The 22,648-nt window shown below is 37.4% G+C and overlaps 3 protein-coding genes across 3 annotated transcripts; 1 reads left to right on the top strand and 2 right to left on the bottom strand.

Moving 5' to 3' along the window:
* Positions 1-249: 249 nt before the first annotated feature.
* On the top strand, positions 250-5,114 carry mtg1 (mitochondrial ribosome-associated GTPase 1). The gene is made up of 11 exons (XM_058377550.1): positions 250-518; positions 2,019-2,086; positions 2,333-2,434; positions 2,526-2,612; positions 2,708-2,764; positions 3,212-3,302; positions 3,393-3,454; positions 3,712-3,808; positions 4,263-4,344; positions 4,515-4,627; positions 4,756-5,114. Exons 1-11 carry the CDS (start codon positions 416-418, stop codon positions 4,851-4,853), a joined length of 960 nt encoding a protein of 319 aa, XP_058233533.1. The 5' UTR covers positions 250-415; the 3' UTR covers positions 4,854-5,114.
* Positions 4,063-10,973, bottom strand: sprn (shadow of prion protein). Its single transcript, XM_058377563.1, has 2 exons — positions 10,679-10,973; positions 4,063-7,396 (listed from the first exon to the last, which is right to left on the bottom strand). Exon 2 carries the CDS (start codon positions 7,383-7,385, stop codon positions 6,960-6,962), a length of 426 nt encoding a protein of 141 aa, XP_058233546.1. The 5' UTR covers positions 7,386-7,396; positions 10,679-10,973; the 3' UTR covers positions 4,063-6,959.
* A 1,085-nt stretch (positions 10,974-12,058) lies between these two features.
* On the bottom strand, positions 12,059-20,151 carry si:dkey-191g9.7 (uncharacterized). The gene is made up of 3 exons (XM_058380570.1): positions 20,010-20,151; positions 16,749-17,190; positions 12,059-15,460 (listed from the first exon to the last, which is right to left on the bottom strand). Exon 3 carries the CDS (start codon positions 15,452-15,454, stop codon positions 14,060-14,062), a length of 1,395 nt encoding a protein of 464 aa, XP_058236553.1. The 5' UTR covers positions 15,455-15,460; positions 16,749-17,190; positions 20,010-20,151; the 3' UTR covers positions 12,059-14,059.
* Between the last annotated feature and the right edge of the window lie 2,497 nt (positions 20,152-22,648).

The raw sequence follows: 22,648 nt of genomic DNA, 5'->3' as shown, positions 1-22,648 counted from the left end.
TTTTATGTATATTCCCAATAAACACATCTTTACAAAAAAAGGTTATACGAATATGCCGTATAATATTTATATATTTCAGCTTTGAGTGAATGAGCATTAATAACTTGTTTATAAATGTAATTTCTTCATAAATCAGCCAAAACAGTGATGAGTTTCTCCTGAATCTACTGATCTGAAATGTCATTAAAACTACACACGGTAGGTGGCGGTAGCGCGCTTTTACAGTCAGATAAACAGAGAGAGGAACAGAAGAACACAGTGACCTGAACAGAGAGCATGTTTCTGTTTATCTGTAGTTCGGATGACGCTTGTTTAATGCGCCATGTTTTAGCACATGATCGGATCATTAATTCAGTTTATTTAATCCTGATGAACTCCAGCTGAGGTATGAGGAGAGGTAGCTAACCCAGTGAAAATGAGGATTACTCACACTTTATTCAATACTGCCATGTTCAGGACTGTGTTTGATTTCGGCCAGAGAGAAGTTGCACACTGGTTCCCTGGACATATGGCTAAAGGTTTGTTTGCAATTGTATGGTCATGTGTATCGGTTTATTTTGCTGTCCTGTTACTGTCCACTTAGGACATGACATCTTTACTCAGTGGCTAGTTTATTAAGTGCATCTACACTGTACACCGATCAGGCATAACATTATAACCACCTGCGTAATATTGTAGTGGTCCGCCTTTTGCTGCCAAAACAGCTCTGACCTGTCATGCACTATGTATTCTGACACCTTTCTATCAGAACCAGCATTAACTTCTTCAGCAATCTGAGCAATAGGACCACCCGGGCCAGTCTTCACTCCCCACGTGCATCAATGAGCCTTGACCGCCCATGACCCTGTCTCCGGTTCACCACTGTTCTTTCCTTGCACCACTTTTGATAGTTACTGACCACTGCAGACCGGGAACACCCCACAAGAGCTGCGGTTTTGGAGATGCTCTGATCCAGTCGTCTAGCCATCACAATATGCCCCTTGTCAAACTCGCTCAAATCCTTACGCTTGCCCATTTTTCCTGCTTCTAACACATCAACTTTGAGGACAAAATGTTCACTTGCTACCTAATATATCCCACCCACTAACAGGTGCCATGATGAGGAGATCATCAGTGTTATTCACTCATAATGCTATGTCTGATCAGTACAGTAAGTATGCATTAAATGGTCGGTCCTATCCTCGTCCATCACTGGGGAAGAAAGAAAGACAGAAAGAAAGAACAAAAGGAAAAACACTGTTATAATTATTGGTCATTCTCAGCACAACAGCAAACTGTCCATAGCTGTGGATGGGCTACTGTCATTAATAAAATGTCTGTCTCCAGTCCCTTGGCCTGGGCTGTATAACAGGTAATACAGATATTGATATAAATACAAGTTATGGTCCAGTGCACTTCTCAGAAATGTTGCAGGATTGTTGTTTGTTTATGTAGCAGTTGAAAACTGATGAAGCTCATTTGTTGTTCTCCAAATTGTAAAATATGTGTACAATTGTAAATATATAACTGATAAATATAATAGTTTAAAAAATTGTTATTCTCGTCATAAATTTGAAACGGTTCTTTCCGATTTTAAAAATATATGTCTATCAGTAATTATGTTTACAATGCAGACGGCTCAATCCGATTAAAAAGTCTTCGTGTAAAAAGCTCACTCGATTTGAATGAAAGGTCAATCATATTGAAAAGAGTTGTGTAGAGCTGAAATAATCCTGTAAAAAAAATTAGGAAAGAAATAGCCATGTAAATCACTTGAATCCAACTGGATTCAATCTGATTAAAATACACCTAGTAGTATTCAGACGCCAGAAACAGTATAGTTTTTGCTGGCCCTACATATCGTGGTACACATCATATACTATTAGTGATACCATGATATTTTTCTTATCTTTTCTTTTCTTTTCATCACATCCTTCCAGTCACTGTTACTATATGACTACTGTAACTTTTATTATTCTCATTATTATTTTTTAAGGTTATTGTTATTTTTGTAATCAGTTTTCTGTGTCTCTTGTTAGGACTCAAGCAGATGAGAGCCAGCCTGAGGAAGGTTGACTGCATCATTGAAATCCATGATGCCAGAATATCCTTGTTCAGAGTACAAATCCTCTAGCCTGTAACTCTTCCATGCCTTTCAGATTTTCTCATTTTGTTCTTGCCTGAAAGGTGTGCCTGCTTGCTATTCAAGTTATGTCTGATTGGTGATTATGGGGATTTAATGCATTTCAATCTAAGAACTAAAAATATAGTTCAACAATGACATGATTATTTATATAATGCATGATTGCGTCATTGCACACCATACTAAAAGCTTCTTTAACTGGCAAACATACCATTTTCTGGAAGAAATCCTTTGTTTCAAGAGAGCCTTGATGTCCGGCCGCATTTACTCATTCTGAATAAGATGGACCTGGCAGACACATCGAACAAATTGGTATCACAACCTGCAAAAACTAAATGAACCTATATGTCTTTGAACAAAGCACAAGTAAATGATCAATAACGTGCAATCTTTATTTCTCCAGAGTATCCTGAAACAGCTCGAGAGAGATGGGGTTAAGAACGTCATGTTCACAGACTGTCTGAAGCAAAGAGACATGAGTATTAAAAAGGTGAGCAGAATTATTGTCACGTTTTTTCCAACTGGGAAAAACATGATAATTTAAATATGCCTTATTTTATGGTAACATTGCTTATTGTGTTGTAGGTAATTCCTCTTGTAACAGACCTTATAGAGAACACACCTCGTTTCCACAGAGAGGAGGTGAGCAGAGTTACATTTTTTTTCCTCATTAAAGGATAATAAAAATTCAAAGAATTCAAACATAGTTTTGTGATATAAACTGCAAAATATGTACTAATATGTTACACAAGGAGGAATTAAAATATGCATTATATTTGATATGTAAGCACTAACAGGAAGTAACTTGATTTGCAGATGTTCCACAACATTAAATCTATCTACAAATTGACATAAAGGACGATTTTCTCTTATTTAATTAATTAAAAAGTAATTTGTACATCACACCAATTCCTTACTATTTATTGTCCTACAGTACATCCTCTAAATCAGCTTTTATTCCTTACTGGAAGCACTTTGATTTCTTTATCATTTTCTATGATATTGCTGTTATTTGTCCATATCCATTGATTTACAGTTCTTATGGATGTTGATAAAAAATACATTTGTTATATTTCCATCATTTCACAGAACAGAAGTTATTGTGTAATGGTGATAGGAGTGCCGAATGTTGGGAAATCGTCATTGATTAATGCTTTAAGAAGAACAAACCTGAAAAAAGGTAAATTGTATATGTTGCAATTGTCTTTTTATTTTGTTTTATGAATTTTAAAAATCAGAAATGAACCGGAAACACTCTATTTAAATATAGGCAAAGCCTCGAGGGTTGGAGGTGAACCTGGAATTACCAAAGCTGTTCTGACCAAAATCCAGGTATTTTGACTGACAGTGTTTAAAGGAGACCACATTTTTCTCAGTTGCCTTGTGTTTCCACTTTCTATATGATTTAAATGAGAACATATATTGATTATATACTGAACATATACTGCTAATGGATGTGTGTAGCGCCTTATAAATTCTATTCTACTGCTAAATGGCCTCAATTTGCATGATCACAATCTCTCTTTTGGGTGATTGCATAAAAATTTTCTGCCCTTCTCTGATCATAAGCACACTGTTTGTGTTTTTAGGTGTGTGAAAGACCCGTCATACATCTGCTGGACACGCCGGGAGTGCTGGCTCCTAAGATCGAGAATGTAGAGACTGGGATGAAACTCGCGTTATGTGGTAAGATTGTGTGGTGCAATGATTTCCATTCCAACCCTTAGAAGCATTCTACACTGTTACTGTCTCCTAGCTAGCAACACAACAGATACGTTTACATGCGAATAAAATAATCTGTTAGTAATTTAACTCCATGTAAACTCTGCAAGCGATCTGATCGAGCTTGATCCAAATGAACTTTTGATCGGATTGAGAGGGTTGATATAGATCTGAAATTATCTGGTCAACAGGAAAACAAGATAGGGTACATTCAAGTATAAGTTTACTTTTTATATATTCAGTCAGCTCTGTTTATTGTAAAGTGATGCATAGAACATTGTTCAAGAGCTTCAGCTTCTGAATAGACAACAGTCAGCATGCTGGATGTGCAAAAAACACTGGTTTAGTGACACGTCTTTAACTATAACGTTGCTAATGATAAATGTAAAGAAATGTTTTATTATTATTATTATTACAGGTACTATACTGGACCACTTAGTTGGTGAAGATATCATAGCTGATTATCTGCTCTTTTCACTCAACAGACTCGAGCGCTTTGGGTAGGTAACATATAGATGACTGATATGTACTTTTTTAGGGACCGTTAAAAAAAGGTTCAGGTTTTCTAAATTTACCATAACAGAGGAGATATTAGACATTCAGTTTAGCAAAAGTTATTCAGATATAATGTCATTACATGTTATTAATTAATAAATCCTGGTATGAACAGCTATGTGGACAGGTATGGTCTAGAAGCACCATCTGATGATATTCAACATGTGCTGAAGTGCATCGCAGTTAAATTAGGCAAGACTCAGCGAGTGAAAGCCATCACAGGAGTAGGTGAGTGAGTGATATCGTTACATGACTCAATAATAATGTATCAGTGGAAAATACTTTACAACACAGAAATGGCAACACTAGTCTCAGCCTGCAAGAAATAATTATTTAATTCACTTTTAATTCCATAGGTGACATTACTGTGAAAATGCCTAACTACACCGCCGCAGCCTACGACTTCATCAGAGCTTTCCGTAAAGGAGAGCTGGGCAAAGTCATGCTTGACTAATAAAACACACAACATGTTCCTTACGTAATGACAGATTCATGATATTCATGACGTGATAATCACGGGAATGGTAACAGTAATAATCCTGTATTAATATATTGACTAAAATCTATTGCACAAAGATGCTTTGGTGGTGTTTCGTACAGTTCTCTGATGTCATACAAATAAAATACAGTGTGTAAACAATAAAATATATACTTACAGAAAAACAGATTTTTTTTGTGTGTGTGTGCGCAGTATTAAAACCGCACCTACAAATAAGTGATGCAGTGAATACTTTCATTTAAGCTTTGCTTTTTCTCAGTCATGCTATACACACACACACACACACACATAAATAATGATCTGGGCTTATAATAATTTCACAGTCTTAGTAAAAATACTTCACGGATAATGAAAATTAGCATATAGCTATCCATATGTAATCCTAAAAATCTTATCTAACAATGGGGGACAAGTTTTTCTTGTCATATTGTTTAAGCTGTAATTGCATGATTAAATATTAAAATGACATTAAAAGATACAGTATTTATCTTTAGTATGTCTTTGTTTTGTCAGTTGCTAAAAGTACTTACATAGAAATACAATAACGCCGTTCTATTACAAGTGTAAACAATTACCAACTTGTATAAATTGCCGTCCATACGATGTATAAAACGACACCTGTTTTAAATAAGTGGCTCTACAATATACTAGAAGCTTTGCAAGAGTTTGTCTGACGAACAAAGCAGACAGAATCAGTCACACCAAATAAGTAGTAATAAATACAGTAACCACTGCTTCTTCTTAATAACACTTTCTTTGCTGTTAAGATTAACCACCTTAAATGCACTTATAGACTACTAGAAGTATTTGTTGTGTACCCTGACTGGCAGTGTATGTAATTTGCTAGCTAGCGTTTGTTATTCAGCTTAAGGAATAAGCCTAAAAGGCTTAGTTTTGTCATTGCGATATATCAAATACTGTGGTACGAGGTTGACACGAAAATATTCTACCATGGCACATTGGCGCTTATAAAGAAAAAAGGTGCAAAGGTGCAATCTAAAGTGTATGGAGACAAAAAAAGAGACATTTAGATGTTAAAAGCCATTGAATACTTAATAATACAATTTAAATACCATTTTAATTTAAAGAAAAGTATTACACTATGTAACTTTGTTCCTGGGTAGTGAATGAAGTTTTCCAATTACTTTTGATGGAAAATGATAAAAAATAGCCATTAAGCCCATTGAAGTTTGGGTTTGGGCTTTTAAGAGAACGAAAACGTCAAAATTAGCCCATTTTACTAAAGAAGCCTGCCCAAAACTAACCCAAACGTTCATGGTTAAGATGGGTTTTTTCTCTTTATTTGGGTTACAAAGAACAGGGAAATAACACTTGTTTCCCGGGAAGAAGAAAAAAGTAAAAATTTGTTACATAGTGATATTGTTCATCTGTATTTATTTATTCTGAATTAACCTCCTTGAATTTCAAAGTAGCTTTATTTCAGTGTTTGATTCACATATCTGTTGTTTTCCCAGTGAATTAAAAAAATCATTCATATATTCAAAACTGTGCTGCACATCCCAATGGGCAGATTCAACCAGGAAAATTCAGTTTGTAAATAAATAAATAAAGATCTGGGCTGTCTGTGTAATAAAGCCTGGAATGAGAGTCTGAGCGCAAATAAGCAAGATATTAAAAACTATGAAAGAGTTCATTCAGTGCTGCTTAAAGTTCATTATTAATAATTCAATGGCTTTTCTAACACTAAATATTTCTAGTTGTTTGCTTCCATAACAGAGGGGAACTGGGATTACATATACAAGCAGAGTATTTTGCATGTTATATACAGTAACAGTGATGAAGTGAAATATAGCCACAGTTTTAATAGCTTTTTAAATGATCTGCTTGTTTGATTCGGATTCTCTACTATTCCTGCTGAAGCATAAGATGTATTCCAACCAATTAAGTCGTGTTAAAGCTTCTTTAGGTTTTGTGAATCAGTCTACAACTTCTAATACCAATTTTCTTTATGAAGTCCGTGCATTGTATTAAAAATACTAGGAATACACATTGCACAGTAAACTTGAACATTTCAAGCTCTTGAAGCTTCTAATTCCAGCCTCAAGGAAGCAGAAAGTTTATTGGCAGGATCAATGAGAACAGTCCATTATATTTGAAATCATGAGTTACTGCACTAGACGTTTGAGCGAAGTAAATTTCCCAGCCTGTCCTGTTTGTGTAATAATCGTCCCCATGCTCGGAGCTGTCATCTGGTTTGCGTTGAGCCGAAGCGTACCATCCACCGGCTCCCAGCGCTACTGCGGCGCCGGCCGCAGCCGCTCCTGCGACCCTCACAGAGGACGAGCCACGGATATGGGATGAGCGTCCGCCATGTGCACTGCCTCGAATGGAACTTCTAGTGGAACCTCTGGCAGAACCCCGAGCAGAACCCCTGGCACCTCCTCTGCCACCTTTGGACATCACCTGGTCGCACAGGAAAGCAGAGAGAAGCAGGAATATGCAGCAGGTGGCTATGGCCCGGTTCATTCTGGAACAACCTGAAAAAAAAGGCAACAGATCCTTCATGATTAAGCAGTGTTGTTTGTAGCTCTTCAATTACTGATAAAGAAATACATAACAATTTCTTTGTTCAGAAGCACCGGCACATCTCTTTACTTCCACTGACTAAACTCTTTCTCAAGATTCTTTAACCTGCTGCTATCCATATTTTATTTCCTAAAGGAATATTTATTTCCTAAAGGCAAACATATGACATATAACTACTTATTAGATGTAAGTCCTATAAAATGTAACAATAGAAATGTGTTTATTTTAGCAAGTTTGGAATTGCAAGGATAAACCTGACTAGCTAACCTTCACCAACCTACTTTATGTGGAAACCTGAGAAAGCATTCATTAAGTTAATTAAATCAGCCGATCATTTGTCGGAAGCACAATGCAAAAAATAAAGCGGATACAGGTTCAATGCTTCAGTTTATGTTCACCTCAAACATCAGAATGAAGAAGAATATCTGATCTCAGCAACTTTAACCATAGCATGGTTGTTGGTGCTAAATGGGAATGTATATGTATTTCAGAAACTGCTGATCTCCTGGGGTTTTCACACAAAACAGTCTCTTGAGTTTACACAGAATGGTGTGAAAAACAACACACATTAAATGAGAGACAGTTCTGTTGGTAGAAATGCCTTGTTGATAAGAGAGGTCAGAAGAAAATGGACAGATTGATTAGAGCTTACAGGAAGGATACAGTAACTCGTACAATCAATCTTTTACAATAGTTGTGTGAAGAAAAGCATCTCAGCATGCACAAAACATCAACCTTGAGGCTGATGAGCTACAGAAGTAGAAGACGCACTAGATTCAACTCTGAATTCCAAAATCTGAGGCTATCCTCGGCACATTCTCATTGGAAATAAATCACCTGGTCTTTAACCAGTCTTCAGCTGTGTTATAGCTTATCCACCTCAAGTGTTGATGTGTTGTGTTTTCTGAGGTGCTTTTCTGCTCACAGCATTTTTAAAGATTGCTTATTTGAGTTTCTATAGACTTCCTGTCAGCTCCAACCAGTCTGAACATTCTCCTCTAATATCTTTCTTCAATAAAATGTTTCAGCCTGTAGACCATTCACAGGATCTGTTTTGTTTTTTGCACCATTCTGTGTAAACTATAGAGACTGACGTGTGTAAAATTCCCTGGAGGTGAGCAGTTTCCGAAATACACAAACTAGCCCATCTGGCACCAACAACCATACCATGGCTACAGTCTCAGAGATCACATTTTTTCTTCATACTGATGATTAATGTGAACATTAGCTATAGTGCTTAACCTGTAGATGCATTATTTTATGCCTTGTGCTGCGGCCACATGATTCAATAACTGCATGAATGTACAGGTGTTCCTAATAAAGAGGACAATGTGTGTATATAAAGTGACAATGTAACAGTATACTGAACAGCTTTAAATATTTAATGTTCGGTTGTCCACTACTCAGTCGGTAGGAAGAGCAGCTGGGCATATTTCAGGATTGCAATGCTGAATATAGATGTTTTAAGCTTTTTTACATAGTGCCACGTAAATAACTACCACCTGAGTGACATGCTGAACACAATAATATCCTCAGTATCGCCTTGTATTTGTTCCAAATATGTGCTAAATTGTAATAGTTTATTTGTTTTATTTTATGGAAATTAGAGTCATTGTGTTGACGTGATCATGTTGTGCTCCAAAAATAATAAACACTGCTAAATAATGTGGATGACAAAGAATGGAATTCTATTTGGTTCCATTTTGTCTAATCACCATCTGCACAGACCCATGATCTTTCACATTTTCACTGATTTACACCATATTTTACTGAATACAAGATAAGAAAGAAATCTTTCTTGTCATTTTACTTGCGTTTAATAAAATATTGTTAAATACATTAAGTTATAAAGTGGCTTAGTGTTTAGCCTTTCACCTCCATGTTTGAGGTGTTTAGCCTTTCACCTCCAGGTCTGCCTTTATCTAGCATGTGTGGAGTTTAATTCAAGCACTACTATTTCCTCCATATCCAAAGACGTATAGGCTGATTGGCATCTCTAAAATGTCAGTAATGTGTGAAAGGGTGTGTGTGTTTGGGTGATTATGCTCTGTGTCCAGGGTGTCCCCCGCCTTGTTCCCTGAGTCCCCTTGGATTGGGCTCTAGGCACCTCAATATCCTGTATACGATAAGCGGTAATGTAAACAGATTAAAGGAAGCATGCTTATATATGTATCATGTATTTTTAGGGCAATTTCCCCACTTGCATAAAGACTTTGTCAGTGTTGCTCCTCGAGCAGGAGAAGACTCACAGAATCCACAGATTTCTAAGGGTGCCAATAATTATGAAGTGGACTGCATAGCCTCTTGTTTGTATGAGAGCTGGGCTGTTGTGCTGAAAATAGGTCAAACGAAATGGCAGCCTTTCGCAGAGCTTGAAGTTTGGGCATGATTTTATGAATGTAAGAAATGACAACGTGGTTGATTTCGCCTACATGCGTACTGATCCCAAAAGAATATTTTTTTTGTATTGTTCTACAAATACCAAATCACATAAAAATGTAACTGACAGTTTTTGTTAGGGATCATCTGCGACACGTAGTTTAATCTGTCCCACCGGGATACATACAAATAAATAATACAGTGATTATACAGTACATAATGCATCACAGTTGATATTTTTAATCATATTTAAGTAGCTGAAGGTAGCCTGTTTCTAGGCTTAAGCACACATATGCAGCTTTTCGACTGCCAAATAGACTTGACTTCAAAATATGTATTTAATATGACTCAATTATTTGGAGCTGGATTAACAGATAACAGAAAAAATAACAATAATCCTTAGACTACACCCAATGCCGTACAGGCTACTACCTTTGATATAGTCTCTAGGCCACTGTGGCACTATTTTCTGCACTATTTACAATATTTTCGTAAAATTTACTTTATTTTAGTAAATAGCAGGATGGGACACAGGTGGTGTAATTATCACAGGCAGTTTAGTAACGTTCCAAAAATCTACAGATGTGGATGCTGTGAATCTTATGATGTGGATGCAGATGTGGATCTTATATGCTCTTATATCTTATAGACTCTTGTATGCTCTGTGATCCCACAAAAATGATAAATAACACATTCTGCATTCATATGTGGTTAAATATACGATGCCAGCATTGTTTAAACCCCCGAAGATTTATGAGTAGGATTCATATCGTCGCCATTCCGCTCCAGTCACTCTTCCCTGCACCCGCAGCCTAATTGAGAAAGCCTGTAATCAGTACACGGTTCGGACTTACCTCAGCCCTTTTGCTTTGGATGCTCTCCCAAATCCGTGCAGTTTCCCTCTGCTCTTCTCATATGGCAGTTAAAATACGATGCAGGTGTTATGTAAGGATGTTAATACATGACAGTAACCGGTAGAGTGATGGCGGAGAGAGCTCCAGCGCGCGCGCAACCGTACAGTAAAAGGCAAGATGAAAACTGAATGCTTTGTGTGCGTGTGTGTGCGCGCGCGAGTGAGTCTGTGTGTATGTGTGTGTGTGTGTTTTTATCTTGGTGTGGACCAAATGTCATCTAAAGGATAGGAATACAGTAGCTGACCATTAGACCTTGGGGTATTTGGTTGGTGCTCGTCAGCGGTAAGGTTTAGAGAGGGCGTGTTTTTGGATAATTAACTGGAGTAGAAGTGAGTACCAGCCTTCCTTAAACGCTCTCTGTAGGTAACAGAACAATAGGTAACACAGAAAATGTATATAGATCTCAAACATCATTGCAATTTTATTATAATGAAGGGATGATATGTTAATGCATGTAAGAGCATGGGGAAAAAAGGAGTGGAACCTGTCATGGTCTTCTGCTGTCATGTCCACCCCAAGTATTTGTTTTTTTCTGCTCTTCATGGTTTTAATGGGTACAATATGAGTTACTATTCAATGTATTTGTTTTATTTGGATACTGCTTTTAACAATGGATCTTGTTGCGAATCAGCTTCACAGGAATATAGAAATTCAGGATTTATAATAATCCCTAATGAGCAAGGCTGAGGCAACAGTGGAAAGGAAAAATATCATCTCTGAGATGATATTAGGAAAAAACCTTGAGAGGAGCCAGACTCATCTGGGTAACAGTGGATAATGCAATTATACAAGATAAAGATATGTCCTTCCTGGTAGCTTGATCTGATCTGGCCATTTTCCTCAGACTTCTGGTATCTCCACCCACAGAAATGTCGCTCATATATTATTCTTGTTTTGTGTGTGTAAAATTCCCAGGGGATCAGCAGGTTGTGAAAAACTCAAACCAGCTCATCTGGTACCACTAACCCTGCCTTGAGTTCAAAATTCCCCCCCCCATTCTGATGTTTGTTGTGAACATTATCCTTAGCGAATGAGTTGTATCTGCAAGATTTTCATTACACTGTGCTGCTGCTACATGTTTGGCCGAATGTACAGGTGTTCCTAATAAAGTGGACAGTGGGTGTATATTCACTATTTATATAAACCTTCGTCAGAATGACTTTAATACGTCGACAAACATAGTTTCAATCTAGAATCTAAATGTTCGACAGGTACTGTATATCAAAAGTGGAACTTTTTTTTTGCATAAATAATAACATTGTCAATTATTATTGCTACAAAGTGAATAAAGAATATTTATTTGTTCTAAACATGATCATTATCACCAATACACTGATAAAAATGTACAAACTATATTTGTGCATCCCCCAAAAGGTGATGTCCTAGACATTTCAATATTAGGAATGAAACATTTCAGACAACATCCATCCTACAAAGATTATGGTGTGACATTATGGATCAGAGGTCACTATTAGTTATGCTCTAGGAATAAATAGTTTATAGAAACATTTTGCAATTTAGGCAACAGGAAAATATGTCTTACTCTCACGCTGAAAATGTGAATTAATTTGTGCGTTAAATTAACATTACGTGAAATAGATGACGTTTCTTCTAGTCACCATTAAAATAATAGCAAGAGAATTTTCTTAACATTATTCTCATTACTAATCTCTATTATGTCAGTTGTATTAGTCTGTATTAGTTTTTCTACTTTATTTTCATTTTCATCCATATTATATTGCTGTTAGGTGTTTTATATATGTAATATATATACACCCAAAATATAAACACACATTTTTTGGACTTTTTTTTCCAAACAACAGAGACTGAGAGATGTTCAGTTCCTTCTAACAGTGGTAGTAATAATAACATGGTTAATCAGAGTACTACTCTTGGTATAATCATCATACCATTGTAATCACAGACAAAAACGAAAGACAGAGAGACAATTTAGACCAGGACATGGTGCAACAGTTCAGCTCTTATGCTGCCTCTCATCACAGTGTGCTACACACAATACACTAACTGATCTCATTTTTTTAAAGACAGCACAGAAATATATCTATATTCTTCAGAAAAGGATTTTTTTCTTTTTATACCAGACTCACAATCTGCATTTGTGAATATTAGTACAAATTGCTTGCATTTTTTTTGGATACATGGAAGAGAGTGTGGTTCATAGTAAGACATGCCTCTGACTAGATGGAATAGTTTAGGTTTCATATATACATTTTATATATATTTTATATATATACTGACAAAAACAATTAACCTGAGGTCACTGGAAAGGGTGCAGTTGTAAAGAGCAAGAATACAAAGTAAAACTGTTATGTATTGACAGAGGGTTCACATATCTTTTAAGCTTAGGATTTGTTTAATTGAATGCGAATGAAACTGAATGAAATGAAAATGAACTGATTTCCTCTATATTGTTATTAGTATCTCAATTAATCAAAGAATATTAAAGGAATCTTTAACCCACTTAGATTTTCCCCATACCTAGCATCTAGCTCAGTGTAAGCTATGTTTTAGGTCCCTTACTGAAGCTCTTGCTTTGAATCTCTGGGTTCTCTTGAATCTTCATTATTTCAAGTCTTTCTCTGCTGTTCTTTATTACTTCTTGGCTATCAAAAGAATTACGTATTTTTTTCAGACACTCTAGAACTCTCTAGAACAGCAGAGATTCCTTATTGGCTATTGTATTGCTACATAGGGCTTTTTTTTTTACTTAGCATGTCTCATCTCATACATCTAAGGAAGCACAGGGTCAAAGCTCAGTATCAGTCTCTTGGGTATCCCGGTACTATTGGGGATTAAGGGCTTTGTTCTTTGGAAAGGCTTATTATTTGACAGGATTGTGGAAATTAGTAACCCCAACTACAAGGTCACTCTTGTCAGCCTCTGCCAATTCTAGGACTTTGACCGTAGCCTGTGACCTTACTTGCATTATCAGCTGAGTTGTTTAACTTTAGTGGGGAGTCACCAGGTGTCAGATGGCCTCAGGCTCACAGCCGGGTTTGTGCTTTCAATCTTAGCCTTAGTAAAGTTATCACCCTGCTGCTTAAGAATGACAGGACATTTTGCGTACTGCAGTAAGAAATAAAGTGCTCCAATGATAGATACACAAATGGCTAGAAGTACACACAAAACAAATAGCCCTTAAGGTCAATAAAGTTTTCTGAAAACGATGCATGAGGTTCTGAACTGAAAGGAAGACTTAGGCACATGTTCTCTCTCATCCAGTGTTCTACCCTCTTCATACACCGTCTATAGATTTGAAAAATCTATGATGCTTAAAAATACAAAACCCAGTTTTGGTAGTTAGTCCACTGCAGTAGAGGTGCGGCTACAACATACTGAAGGACGAAGAGCTGCCATTACTCCCCTCTTCCTCTTACTTTTCCTTTGTTCATTTTCCAGCTTTGAGGTGGTTGTGTTCTGCTGTGAGAACCTTGCTGCTCTTCCTGCAGTCTCCTTGATCTGCAGCTCCAAGTGCTTTTGAATAGCCAAGCCCAGTTCCTCAGGGTCCACCGAGGCACCGTAGACCTCCCATGTCATTCCTTCCGAGTCCCACTTCACATCCTTTATTGGATTTTTTTGTTTCTCTGTAAGCTTGTCATTTCCAATCTCATTTTCGTCCACCAGACACACCTTTGGGAAGACATGCTGAGGTGACTTTTCTGAGTCCTGACCCACTTGTACCCCTATGTCCTTTAACTCCCTGCAGGATGTCATAGTCCCTGCATCTCTCATTTTTCTAACCTCTTTAATCGATTTCTGCTGACTTCCAGGCTGGCACAAAGGACCAGGCCACTTACAGTCCAGGCTGCAACAGTGGACCAGTCTTTTGGAATCCAGTCTTGTCTCACTGACGGAGGAAACGAGTGGGGGAAGCGATAATAAGGTTGGGCCTGCTCTCTGCCCCTTGTAGTCTCCCTCCATGTTTATTAGTCGTGGTACAACTTGTGCAGGAGCGGGTATGGGCTGGGGGTGACAGTAGGCAGCGAACGTGTCCTCAACAGCTACATGATGGTAGGGGCTGCAGCAAGCAGCTGCTTCAAGCCTAGAGGGTTTAATATCCCTGGCAAACTCACCTGATATCTGAGTACAGCCAGAAGTGCAAACTTGAACAGAGCTTGCTTGGATTGGGCTATTTGCTGCTCTGCAGAGAGTGGTGAGACTACTGCTATGCTGTGTATGCGTGGCCTCCTTACAAGCTAGGGACAGAAGCAGTGCTTCTCGGCTCTTATTCAGAGATGTAGGCTTGATTGTTTCACTTTGTAGAGGATGGTCCTTTTGTTGAATTTGAAGGGTATCTGAATGACTCCTCTGGTTGGTTGGGGACAGGTTCTCTTCTGCTAGGTGTCTGTGAAGCGAGGAGGCTTTTTCTGTGAGTACCAATGATCCCTGTTCATTCGGACGGTTTACACCAGATGCTATCTGTGCACCTGTTTCATCAGTTATGTGAACCTCAGCAATACTGTGGGGACGTGGTGCATTGTGAAGGCATTTATCTTTTTCTTTTATATGCCCTCTGTCTTCCAGAATAGATTCTGTGCATGGTAGTTCACTAGAACTCTTCTGTAGCTCCTCAGGCTTAAGGTCCTTTAGTTCTGTAGAATGTGGAATAATAATATCATCAGCGACAGTAGGATTGGGTGGAATGGTGCTACCAGGTGGAAACGGTTCAGACACGGGGCACCCAATCTCCGCCATGGAAAACTGAAACAAGACAGAATAATAGTATCTGTTACTCATGCAAAGCTCATAATACAAGCAACACACATTCTTAGTGCATTTCGTGAGATACTCATTTGATAGGAAAGTTAAATCCATGTTAGACATATTGTATTTAATAATGATATGTAGTTTAGGTCAGTATGAATGTATGAAAGTATGGTTCCACTTTCACACTTCAGGTCGTGTGTAAAGATCCGAGAAGTAAAATTAGGTCTAAATTACCTTTCATAAGAGACAAAAAGAAATTTAGAATTGTAATGATCTTCTTCAGAAAGTGATACAAAGACCATTGTACTCCCAGAGAGCATATGGAAGACAAAAATAAAACCTTTCTTTGGATATCTAACAGTACTAGCTTTCTGTAAAGGTTGTATTTGGCTCTTTTTCTAAAAGGAAAACTATTGTAGGGTTCTACACAGAAGTGTCTTCCCCAGATGAAAACGCCAGAGAACCCATTAGAGCTTTTAAAGTGTAAAATATAATACAGGAAAACGCAATCACTAAACCATACAGTAGTCGTTACATAATCTACATTACATTACGTAATGATAAGAAGACTAAAATTAAGACACACATTTCAATACACTATGAAGAGAAATATCTCTACATATAGAAAGACTTTAAACTTGTAATGCATAATAAATATAAAATGGAAAAACAGAAGATTAGATTAAATAAAAGATGGTGAAAAAAAATCCTGATTTATTACATTTTTTAACAACGTGAGATGTTAAAAAATGTAAACGTACAACATACACCACCTAACACATAAGAATCCGGTTCCATTCACTGTCACGCTCTCTGTGATTAACTGCCTGCGTGGCCCCAAGTGGAACGGTTACTCAATGAAAATCAACTGACTTCAGGGGGTAAAGTGTTTTTGAGGTCAATAAGCTGATTTAGTCAATTTTTACAGGTCTGCCAGCTTGATTGCTTCAGCTGTTTGGGATGATCGAGCAAAACCTCATTTGCACACATGATCTAAAAATATCTGCTGATAGTAATTGTATTATTTATCTCTAAATAAAGGGCATAGCAAGGTCTGGAGAAAATACTCACTCCGAACATGTGCGTACATTATTCATCCACAAGATGTAAAAATATCTGACAATGCAAGATCCCTGCCATGTGCATCCACACACACACACACACACACACACACACATAAACATGCAGAAACCACAAACACAGAGGTACCAGACAGCCTGTTTACCAATGATCCCTTTTCAGAGTTTTATTACACAGAACACTTATGACAAATAATCCTTACCCTGTGAGGAGAGTTGGATGCAGAATTTATATTCTCTTCTTGATATATCCTTTAGTACTGCCTATTCCCCGGAGTCCTTCCCAGCCCTCTATGTCTCCCTGCCTTTCCTTCCTTTCTCTAATGTCGACGTGCAGTCATCTCAGTGTCTGCGCGGGACCTTGAAAGGGAACAGGCATCAGCAGTGGTGTCTCTTTTCCCCCGTACACATCCACAGGTGAACCCCTCCTCCCCTCTTTCACTCAGTCACTCCGTCAGACCCCACCCCTCATGACCCAGAGTCTCCTCCTCCTTCTCCTCCACCTCCAGCTTCTCTAACACTTCTCCAGCAGTGGGAAAGATGAAGGGATCCTTGGGATAATCTTGTGTTTCATCTGATTACAAGCCTGCCTCAGTTGCAGATCTGTAAATCCCCAGCCTACATGGTGTTTAAGATGGTGTGTGTCTATGTGAGAGAGAGAGAGAGAGAGAGAGAGAGAGAAAGACAAAGAGATAGTGAGTGAGAGAGAGAGGGAGGGAGTGGTTATTGTATATAGTGAATGGGGTTGGACATGGAGATGAAGAGGGCATACAGTGATATAAGGACAGAATGGTAGTCAGACACTCAACCTCAATATACCTTTATCTACCTGTAAAGAAGTGAGAGATGTTCAAATATAACAGTGTTTTATTTTGCATCCACTTTGTTATTGGCTCTCCTACCAACCGAACACATTATGGGTGAGAATACAAAGACGCTGCAGGATTGTACCTCTTACACCTATTTCCTCTAACAACCTCTAGCAGCTCACTCAGCTTTCTCCATCACTCTCTTGCTGTTGCCATGGCAACATCGCTGCTCAATGGGATTGCTGATTCCTGTTTTGGCTTTTTTTTTTGCTTCTCTGCAAGACACAGCTGAAAAAATACACGAGTATCCACTCCCACTTGGCATGTAATAACAGACATTTTTAAGCATTTATAACGGGGAAGTCCTGAGTAAAAGACACACAAGAGTAGGTAAATGTGTCAACTGTGGTCGCTACTAGAGTGCTTGAAATGGATGTTTTGACAGAATATACTATTCCTTACTATACACTCATGAACAGAGACTGTATATCTTGTTTCCTATTACTGATTAATAGTGGAAAGCTTAACAAAACGCAAACATGTTGTCTGAATGAAATCCCAAAAGAAAATGCATTGCACCTCATAATTCTTGGGCTGTTAGGCAAAATGCTTGTAAATTATGCTTTCATGTAAAATATGGTAGAGTGTTGGACAAAAATGGAAAAAAGTTGAATTGGCCATAATGTATGTATAGCAAAATAATTTGCTCTTAAATGCCAAAAAAATAGTCCTTAAATACAAATTTGCCCGTATTTAGGAGTGCTTTAGAAGTGCCTCAAACACAAAAGAGCAGCATGAGGTGGCAGCATTGAACAAAAATATCTTCAAATTAGAGATTTAGTCAGTATTTCTATATTTCCAAAAAAAAATGTGCAAAACATAGCCATATGTTGGCCACATGGTCACCTGATCTCATTATTATGCAATATGTGGATTGGAAATGTGAATAAACATGCATTTCTATTAAAGAGCTTCCATTCTTAGACTGATTACCACATATTCTCATGCCAGCTACATAACATATTACTTGTTGGGCTCTTATACTTTCAGGAGGGTTGAGTAAAAGCCTGTCAGCTTAGTTAACTTTTCAGCTTATCCATCTTTATGTCCATAACTGTATATGATACAATGCTCTGAATTTTCCCTGATAATGTTGTAAAAAACAAAAAGAAAATGTCCATTAACAATATTAGAAAAAAGCAGGCATAAAAAAATAAGAATACTAATATTACTAATAACACTCAATGATAATCAGTGATAATATTATAGAAGCAATTATAATGATCATAAATCAGCAGTAACAACCTTCATGATAAGAGTAATAACAGATTTGTAATAACAGCATTTGAGGTAGGAGTTGGGGTTGATGTTAGGGGTTTGGTAGGAATTTGGGATGAATCTGACTGCCAGACATTTATGTACATGATTTGAAATTTTACAGAGAAGAGGAAGTACATCTCTGTGTCACAGTTAACTGTATCTCAGCCTGTCTCTTTGTTGGCTAGATTCTGAACACTGAGCTAGTATCTGTTAAAGAGATCATAGAACAATTTTATCCACCTCCTGTCCCTGTGACATGACCAATACCCACACAAATCTTCTGTATGCGTTTTAATACAGCTAATAGCTTTCTAATGAAATTATAGAATATTTTCTTGCCTTGTGATTTATGTTAAATACTGTCCTGTGCCTGGGAGTGTTTAGTACTCTCTGGATAGAGAGCTCTAAATGAAAAAGAACAATTGGATATCTTCATTAAACAGCCAAATTGACCCTGCTGAGTAGGGTTATATAAATACTGTAGCAAACATCTACAAAACTGTGTTGGAAGAAAAAGAACAGAACTTATAACAATGCAGCTCTTGAGGTCAGGAAAGTGCTTCCTTATTCTTATTCTCCAGAGCCAGTAACTTTCACACATCTTAGGACCAAAATAACCAAACGAGTTATTAAACCTTGCAAAAAAAGACCTAAAAATTGTCTTAAGTGACTTATTTAGACCTAATGTAAATGTAAATGCCTCTGCAGGTTGCTGCTGTGTCAGTAAGTTTATATATATTTGAAGAGGACCGTATTCCCACCACTTCCTTCTTTTTTTTACAAGCATCAGTGTTTAAGCTAACGATCCTTTCTGCCTGTATTTTCAGTAGGTTTTAATGTATACAGCTTAAAACAGAGAACAATCTTGGTACTAGATAACTAAATTATTGCATCACACTGTGTCTAATAAAACAATTTATGATCTGCAGGCTTTACTGAGAATAACAGTGCTGGGGTAAAATGTGAAGACTTGGATGGATTTCTTGTGTTCTATAAGCCACAAATTATCTGATTACAGACATTTTAAGTGGTAAAAATATGTAATGAAATCCAGACAGCATAGTATACAGTATTTTCCTTTTTTTTATTATTCTGAATATGAAAAAGTAACACCTTAAATTCTCTATTCTGGCCATGCTGACAAACAAATGTGAAAGATTTCACACTATCAATGACGTAGTTCACTCCGTGCAAGCATGTACCATACCGACATGAGCACAAAGTCCCTGCGCCATTTTTCTTATCTATACTGCCATGCCAGCAGGCTGTAACTGTGTAGTTGTAGAAATTAATCTAAGCTTTTATAGTATATATAGACTAAAAATTTCTCCTTACCCTTGCTGAAAGAGGATCCAAGTATTTCTGCAGTCTGTACAGTATGTCTATTCCAAAATCACTGCACCTTTCAGTCTAAATGGCACTCCTTCAAACAGGTGAGTCTTGTCCGTTCCAAAGGGTAATGTTCCTCTCTCTCTCTTTAACCTCCAGCAAGGATTTTTCTCAGGGCCTTTTCACATGACATAATGCAGCCACACCCACGCACCATGTGAGTGTGTTCACAATCTTACCTGTACAGGTGGGTTTTCTCACAAGGACCTAATAGGGACAGTTTGCATATTTATTCCATCTGTAGTCCACTGATTAATAAGGCTTTCCTGATAACCGGAGGTCATTAACTAAAGTATATTTTGGATGGAAAATCGGATCAAAAGTGATAATTTATTACAATAATTACAATGCATATAATAAATTAAAAAGTATATTAGACAATACATAAAAAGTTTATTTTTCAGTTTTTTTTTTCTCTTTTTCTCTTGTTTTGTTTTAGTATGTGGGCGATCGAGCTTTTGGAACCAGGTATGATATCACCAAAGAATGAGATGAACTACTTCGCCCATCAGCCCCAGTATGTCACCCGTCTCCAGCACTCTCACCTGTGTCTTGTCTCACACTGATTAGCACCGCTATATTGTGTTGTTGTGTGTTACGGTATCACCTGTAGTTTTAATATCTATGCTTTCTATCATATTTATGCTTACTTTAATTAATAAATAATCTGCACTTGTATTTGCTTTCTCCTCCATTACATGACTATATACAGCCAAAATCAGGATCATTGATTTATTAAGTTACAATATAACATCTTTAGGGAACCTACACTTGTAATAATTCTGCGCTGCACGGGTTTGTGTATAATGAAAGCACAGGAAACTGAACTCTGGGCCTGTGGCCCATTTTCTCATCTTCCCACAGAGAGTGTCCATATGCTACATTCAGCCCACCCTCAACAGAACCATGCCCCAGACTCACAAAATACACATAAATACACAAAGATAACAGTGTCCTCAGTCATTGGTAAAAAGGGGATTTTGTATAATTTGCCTTTTTGTTTTTTTTTGTCATTTAGGAAAGGACATAAAACACTGATTATAAATTTAAAGATCCACTTGTAAATCACATATGTACGATCACATATTTATAGCCGTGTGAAGGTTCATTTCAGTATGTGAATTGATGTAAACACATTATATTGTGTGAATAACATTGATTGTACATAAAAAGGATTACTCATGTGAAAAATTCACAATGCTTCCTCCTTTATGTCAAACAATTATTGTAAACAAATTAGGACACAGATGTAACTCTTTTCAACCAATGACTGCCTGAAATGCTTTATATTTCTGTAAAGCTGCTTGGTGACACTATTCATTATTAAAAGTGCTATACAAATAAAATTGATTTGAACTAATCGAAATGTGACCTTTGGAAAATGCATCATTTTTTTTTAGTTTTTTTCTCTTTTCCTGGGGTTGTTTCCAGACTTTATTCCTGCCTTCAGTAGCTGAAGTGTGGCCCAGTAGAATTTAGATTGCATTTTGTTTTTATCCTAGGTAGTAATAAGCTTCAGTTTCTAGTCCTGCTTCCCAACAAACATGAGCATATAAGTATTCTGTACCTGCTTTGGAACATCATTTATCATTGTGAGATAATACGAATGCATGCAATAAGCCACTGCATAGTGACTAGGTTACAGCTTGAAAATTGCATATTTTTAGCTCAGCTGTTGGCTTTCACATGCCGTAAATATGCGCTGACAGACAGCTGGTCAAAAATGAATTGAACAGCCATCTGTTCAATTAATCATCTACAGCAATGCGAGGATTATGTAAGAAGAAGAATTTGTGCATCACCCAATATAGATATAAATACTTTCCAAAAGATTTAAATATCTTCCAAGCCTATAAAATGTACATTAATCTGTACATTAATTTAATGTTAAATTGAGTGAACACTGTCCGAACAAATAGCATTACCGTCTGTTCATATTTTTGTTGATGGGATGGTACATTCCAGGGTACATCTTTTGTACCTTGAGTATTTTTTTTCTTCACCTGTACACATGGATATATAAGGCGGAAAGTGAACAGTCAGTTCTGGAAAAAACTGGAAAAATGGGCAAGGACCAGTTTGTGATGCTTAGATGACTGGGTCAGAGCATCTCCAAAACAGTAGGTCTTGTGGGGGGTTCCCGGTATGCAGTGGTTAGTACCTACTAAAAGAGGTCCAAGAAAGGACAGCCAGTGAAGCAGCGACAGGGTCATGTGTGAACAAAGCTAAGTGATGTGCATGGAGATTGAAGGCTAAACTGTCTGGTCCAATCCCAGAAAAGAGCTGCTGTAGTACAAAATGCTGAAAAAGTTGGCTGTGAAAGAAAAGTGTCAGAACACACAGTGCATAACATGAATCTGTGTAGTCACAGACCCATCAGAATGCCCATGCTGACCCCTGTCCATCACAGAAAGTGCCTACAGTGCGTCCTGGTTTCCTGTGTATGTTACTTTGACTTGTGTCACCTATCTAAACATTGCTGCAGGCCAAGTGTATGGTTTTATGGCACCTGAAACCATGAAAAACATGACACCCTAAAGGCAGTGTCCTCTTTCAGCAGGAAAATGTTCAGCAATGGTTTGAGA

The sequence above is a fragment of the Hemibagrus wyckioides genome, linkage group LG03 (genome assembly GCF_019097595.1).
Source record: "Hemibagrus wyckioides isolate EC202008001 linkage group LG03, SWU_Hwy_1.0, whole genome shotgun sequence".
Classification (NCBI taxonomy): Eukaryota; Metazoa; Chordata; class Actinopteri; order Siluriformes; family Bagridae; genus Hemibagrus; species Hemibagrus wyckioides.
This window is presented reverse-complemented; position numbering and strand designations above follow the sequence as displayed.

Excerpts from the sequence above, each read along its gene's own strand:
- mtg1 (XM_058377550.1), top strand. The coding sequence starts at position 416 with ATGAGGATTACTCACACTTTATTCAATACTGCCATGTTCAGGACTGTG. Across the intron at positions 2,613-2,707 it reads GAGACATGAGTATTAAAAAG|GTAATTCCTCTTGTAACAGA; the intron begins GTGAGCAGAATT and ends ATTGTGTTGTAG. Across the intron at positions 3,809-4,262 it reads GATGAAACTCGCGTTATGTG|GTACTATACTGGACCACTTA; the intron begins GTAAGATTGTGT and ends TTATTATTACAG.
- si:dkey-191g9.7 (XM_058380570.1), bottom strand. The coding sequence starts at position 15,454 with ATGGCGGAGATTGGGTGCCCCGTGTCTGAACCGTTTCCACCTGGTAGC.
- sprn (XM_058377563.1), bottom strand. The coding sequence starts at position 7,385 with ATGAACCGGGCCATAGCCACCTGCTGCATATTCCTGCTTCTCTCTGCT.